This window comes from Rutilus rutilus (genome assembly GCF_951802725.1).
Source record: "Rutilus rutilus genome assembly, chromosome: 11".
Classification (NCBI taxonomy): domain Eukaryota; kingdom Metazoa; phylum Chordata; class Actinopteri; order Cypriniformes; family Leuciscidae; genus Rutilus; species Rutilus rutilus.
Window position 1 is genome coordinate 35,332,910 of NC_140216.1, and position 5,949 is coordinate 35,338,858.

The 5,949-nt window shown below is 37.8% G+C and overlaps 1 protein-coding gene across 1 annotated transcript; it reads left to right on the top strand.

Annotated features, from left to right (window-relative positions):
* Positions 1–5,735, top strand: LOC311299462 (E3 ubiquitin-protein ligase TRIM39-like). The gene is made up of 7 exons (XM_084423035.1): positions 1–137; positions 705–1,276; positions 1,391–1,486; positions 1,805–2,038; positions 2,130–2,268; positions 3,070–3,105; positions 5,076–5,735. The coding sequence occupies exons 2-7, from the start codon at positions 707–709 to the stop codon at positions 5,621–5,623; spliced, it is 1,623 nt and encodes a 540-aa protein (XP_084279161.1). The 5' UTR covers positions 1–137; positions 705–706; the 3' UTR covers positions 5,624–5,735.
* Positions 5,736–5,949: the final 214 nt, after the last annotated feature.

Sequence of the window (5,949 nt, forward strand, 5' to 3'; positions counted from 1 at the left end):
AGTTCAGAGAGATTCAGAGAAAGTGAAACTAACTTGATCAACAACAATATGGACTCCTGAAACGATCAACCTCTTTAAACAACAGAATATTTATTGATCCGTTCAAAGAGTCTTGTGGACACATCTGATCCTCACAGGTAAGAGATAGAAATATAAGAGAGATTGTGCTGAACAGGTTTCTAATGGAAGTGATCTGGTTTAGTAGGTTTATGTTGAACTAGAATAAGTTGAACAGAACCAGGTTTAAGCATATCAAATACTCAACTATTTTAGTTGTTTACTGCACTGAAATGGTATCAGAATTGTATTTAAATATGTCATTTGATTGGTTGTGATACAAAGATTGGCGTTTCTGTCATTTTGTCACAAATACATAACTACTAAAATGACCTGCAGATTCACTGAACACAAACCTGCTAAACTGCAGATGAAAATCACATTTAGCCTACATTAAACATTATTAAGATAAAAATTACTCTTGGCCATATAATATATTTTATGGAGAGCGTTATATAGACTTGTAAATATACGAGACCGGTGCGTCGCGTGCAGGTGTCGCTCTTTATCAATCACGCCACCGGCCTTGTCCTGCTCCCACAATATATTTTAATATTATAAGAAACTTAAATTGAGTGTGTGTATCAAGTGTGTCCAAACTTTAGACTATAGTGCAGGTGATTTATCTTCATCATTTCTCTCTCCAGTGATGTCTTCCTCCAGTGGTCCACTGACTGAGGAGCTTCAGTGCTCTATATGTCTGGACGTGTTCACTGATCCAGTCAGCACTCCATGTGGACACAACTTCTGCAAGACCTGTCTGAATAAGTGCTGGGACAACAGACAGACCTGCAACTGTCCATATTGTAAAGAAACATTCAAGCACAGACCTGATCTCAAGATTAACACCACACTCCGAGAGCTCGTAGATCACTATAAAAAGAAAAGTCCTGAGAAAAAAGCTGAAGTTCTGAAAAAAGCTGAAGTTCTGTGTGACGTCTGTGAGGAAAGAAAGCTGAAAGCCCTGAAGTCGTGTCTGGTGTGTCAGAGCTCTTACTGTGAAACTCACCTGGAGACTCATTTGAGATTGGCAGGTTTAAAGAAACACAAACTGATCAATCCTGTGAGTAATCTGGAGGACTATATATGTCAGAAACATGAGAGACCTCTGGAGCTGTTCTGTAGAGATGATCAGACTATCGTGTGCCTGATGTGTGGTGTAACAGACCACAAGAACCACAACACTGTTTCTTTAGAAGAGGAGAGTGAAGAGAAGAAGGTAAAAGTTACTGACAAACTGATTTTAAATGACTCTTATCATGAGGAATCACATGTTCTTTGATATAAATGAATCGATTATGAAAACATATTGTGTGTTGTTCTCCGTCTATAGACTCAACTGATGAAGACACAGAAAGACACACAGCAGATGATCCAGGACAGAATCAAGAAGATTCAAGACGTCAAACACTCGGCAGAAATCAGAAAAGTGAGTTTAAAATAATTTAATTAAATGAATTTTAATATCTATTGTTGTTTATTGGATTGTTGTATAAAAGCAATTTCACACTCACAGTCACTCTGTTGGTCTGAATATCGACACAGCTGTGATTCTCTGATCACTTAGTAAAGTAATAACACATCTCTCCTCAACAACACACATGATTTGAGGAATCATTCAGTGCAAACGCTGCAGAATGAGGGATTTTGAAAACCGCCTAAAAACACTGAAGTATGAGAAATAATAACACTGATTCTTCTCTTAACAAACACCACTAATAATGTGTTGATTGTCCTGGTTGAGCAGAAAAACACAGAGAAGGAGAAAGCAGCCCGTGTGGAGCTCTTCACTGATCTCATCCGCTCCATTGAGAGATGTCAGACTGAACTGCTGGAGATGATGGAGGAGCAGCAGAAAGCAGCAGAGAAACAGGAGGAAGAGCTCATTGAAGAGCTGGAGAAGGAGATCACTGAGCTAAAGATGAGAAACACTGAGCTGGAGCAGCTCTCACACACTGAAGATCACCTCCACCTCCTACAGGTCAGTCAACATCTCTCTGATCAATGATAATGCAGTATATGACACCATAACACTCCCCATGCTGAAGGATTTCTCCTCTCTCCTGCTGTAGATTTACTCATCCCTGTGCAGCTCTAGAAACACCAGGAACTGGTCTGAGATCAGTGTGAAGACTGATGAGAGTCTGGAGACTCTGAGGAGAGCTCTGACTAAACTGCAGGACTCTCTACAAGAGAAACTCACGCTAACTGGTACAGCAATATCAAACACACCGTACAGATACATATATTTATCATCTTTTAATATCAGTAATGAAGAATGAATCTGGTCAAGCTTAAATATGAGAAGTGTGTGATCAAGTGTTTGTGTCTCATTATCATCACAGTTCTTCTTGAAGAGATCAGGTCATATTCATCTCTAATTTCAGAAAACATGCAGTAAATTCATCTTGTACTAGAAGCTTCATCACTGTAACCAGAACCTTGAGGCTTTAGTAAATCTGTGAACACTTTTAGATGAGAAACTACAGAAAGAAACATTCATTTTCTGCCATTTTCTGTTTGTCTTTTCAGCTGTTTCATCTAAATGTTGTGATTATGTGTCAGATAAAATCAGTTTAGCAGAAGAAAATCAAATCGATAGACATCATGAATTTAAGGAATTTATTTTTTATAGGAATATTTCTGGCCTGTAGTTCAAACAGCTTTGCAGTGCTGGGCTTTCATTTTCATTTATTTAAAGATTATTTTTTATAGTGTTGTCTTTGCTGAATAACCACAACACTAATACACTCCAAAACTGAGATTAATAACATTAGGCATAAAAATATCTACAATAAAAATTTCATAAAACATTCCCAAAGATCTTCTAAAAAGGAGGAATATTTCGAGCTCAAACACAATAGGAGTTCAGGGATTCTCTAAATATCAGCAGAGAAACATTGATCAGATAAAACATGATGTTTTACACAATTCTTTAAATATAATCTTAAATCGTGTCTATAATTCACACATAAACATGTCAAAGATCTGATGGTGTTTTATTGTCATTAGTCTCTACAGAACTGAAGAGGATACAGCAGTATGCAGGTACAGTGTGCTGTCTGCACTACACTAGATTACATTCAGATACTCACAGCTTCATCACTGACCGACAGTATGATTAAACACTGATTACATATTACACACATCATCACTAAATATCTGTATTAAGTTGTGACTTATATTCTCTTGTAACGAATACGACTCTGGGTAAATATGAATTAGCTCAAGAATATGGGGAATCTTGGTAATATTAATATTTATGGCTCATGGTCATAATTCATAAGTCGCATGTACATTTATTTTATCAATTATCGAGATTACCTTGTTCTATAACTATCTGACCAACATTTAATTCGTCCAGCGAACAAATGTAAAATCATTACAGTCAAGAAGAGGTATTCACGAACTTCAAAAGAGTTTCATGTCCTGGCCACGGACACCCAACTTTCTGAGTTTATAAATTAAAACTACTGAATGTAGTCTAATATCGAGCTTGTAGCTTAAATAAGATCTTTGATTTCATTGACTTCATAAAAAGTGGATTCTTCAAACACAGAGGCAGTGAAAAGTATTTATGAATTTTAATAAATGCAAAACTAGAGATTATATGAGCTACGAATATAAACGTACGTAAAAATGCGAACAATAAACAAACAACATATAACCAAACAATAACATAAGTGATCAGAATGAAATGAAATGAAAGAAAGAAAGCAAGAAAGAAATATAGAGAAGGGAAAAGCTAGTAATTATTACATCCAGAAACCTAGGTTCACGAGACACCGGGAAACAGCTTTTATCAGACAATGTACTTGCGATTCTGTGCCCTTTCGGGTGAGGCTGATGCTGAGGGTGGCGTCCTGTTTTTGCTGGGTCTTCCGGTGCCGCGAAGTTCGAAAAGGCTCACTGCATGTAAAGTTACCGGAAAATCAGATTCATCTCCCTGGATGGGAGAGGTTTAAAGTCTTTGTTGCAAGGGACGCAGCTACGACTCGGACATGTGCTCGCTCGATAGAGAAGACTAAGGCCTTCTTCAGATGATCCTTGGAGAAGCGCTGCGCCGGGGAGTAGAGGAGGAGGTCAGGGATCGAAGAGAGAAGAGCAGGGATCAGAGAGAAGAGAGGTCGAAGAAGGAAGAGAGTGTGATGAGGGGGTTTCTGCCTTTTAACAAACATCTGTTTACGCCTTCTCTTGGAATGACAGCGAATCAGATTGTCTTTTCTGAAGCGGGAAAATTCTCTTTGTGTGAAGAAGAAAACGCCTACTTTCACCATATGTCTTATGAGAGAAAGAATTCATATTTCTTCTTAAGATTGTACACCTGGAACAATACATCTTACTGTAATACTATGTGCGGGACTGGTTGAATTAAAACAGGGCGGTCAGACAGATACCAAGAATTACAGGTAGATATTGGACACACATAACATTATGTTCATATGCATCATTACACACAAATAAAGCTTGCTTAAACACACAATAAAATGGTCAGTATTTCCTTTATGGCATGTGAAGACACTTGAGACACAGGAATACATATCAAACATTTGAAGAGTTTTCTCTGAAATGTTCCATGTGTGTTAAGGTGTTGGAATGTTGGCTTGCAAAGGAGCTGGATGAGCTGCAGCTTTGGAGCCATAAAAGTTTATGACCAGGTTCGAGTTACAAGACACTATGGAGTGATTTCCTTTCAATGAATCTTTAGAATTCAAGATTTTACTCTTAGCAACCCACACCTCTATTACACGTGCATATAGGAATGTACACACATTATGAAAATAAAAGAAAAGATATTTCTCGTATTCTCAGTTATACACAAAAAGGGTGTTTGTGTGTGTGTGTGTGGAATGTCATGAGGCTGTAAAGTCGGGGGAGACCCAGCCAAACTGGCGCTGGCAAATTGGTCCTTGTAGGGTAATTATTAACCAGTTAGGACAAAGACGCTGTGTTTTGGCGTCACATGATTCCTTAATTTGAAAAGCAGATGCCATTGTCGCTACACTCTGTTTTGTCAGTGGATGTGACTCTGGATCCTGATACAGCTCATCCTAATCTCATCCTGTCTGATGATGGAAAACAAGTGAGATGTGGAGACATTGAGCAGAAACTCCCAGACAAACCAGAGAGATTTGATACATGTATACTTGTTCTAGGAAAGGAGGGATTCTCCTCAGGGAGATTTTATTTTGAGGTGCAGGTGAAGGGAAAGACTAACTGGGATTTAGGAGTGGTCAGAGAATCCATTAACAGGAAGGGAAAGATCACACTGAGACCCAGTAATGGATACTGGACTGTGTGGCTGAGGAATGAGAATGAATATAGTGCCAGTGTTGATTCTCTTGTCTCTCTGTGTGTGAGAGTGAAGCCGCAGCGGGTCGGTGTGTTTGTGGATTATGAGGAGGGTCTGGTCTCCTTTTATGATGTGGAGTCCAGCTCTCATCTCTACTCTTTCACTGATCAGTCTTTCACTGGGAAACTCTATCCATATTTTTGCCCGTTCCTTAATGATGGAGGTAAAAACTCAACTCCACTGATCATCACACCTGTCAAACACAACAAATGAATTTACAGCCTAATATGGAATAAACATTGAAAATTATTCATATAATTACAAATCTAAACATGTTTTGCTATATTTTCATAATTAGTTTTTCATTGTTAAGATCTATAATTCTAGCTAAAATTGCTAATTATGTTGTGAAAATATAATGCTTGTTTAACAATTATATTTTCATCTTTTCATAATTATTCATGCCATTGTTTTCTCCCATCTCAACCTGACAAAGTTAAAGTGCCTGTAATTTTTTTTTACATTAAAATAAACCAAACCAAACTATGATAACATGATACATTATATCAAAGCTGTTTCTACCATTAATTACAGATCTG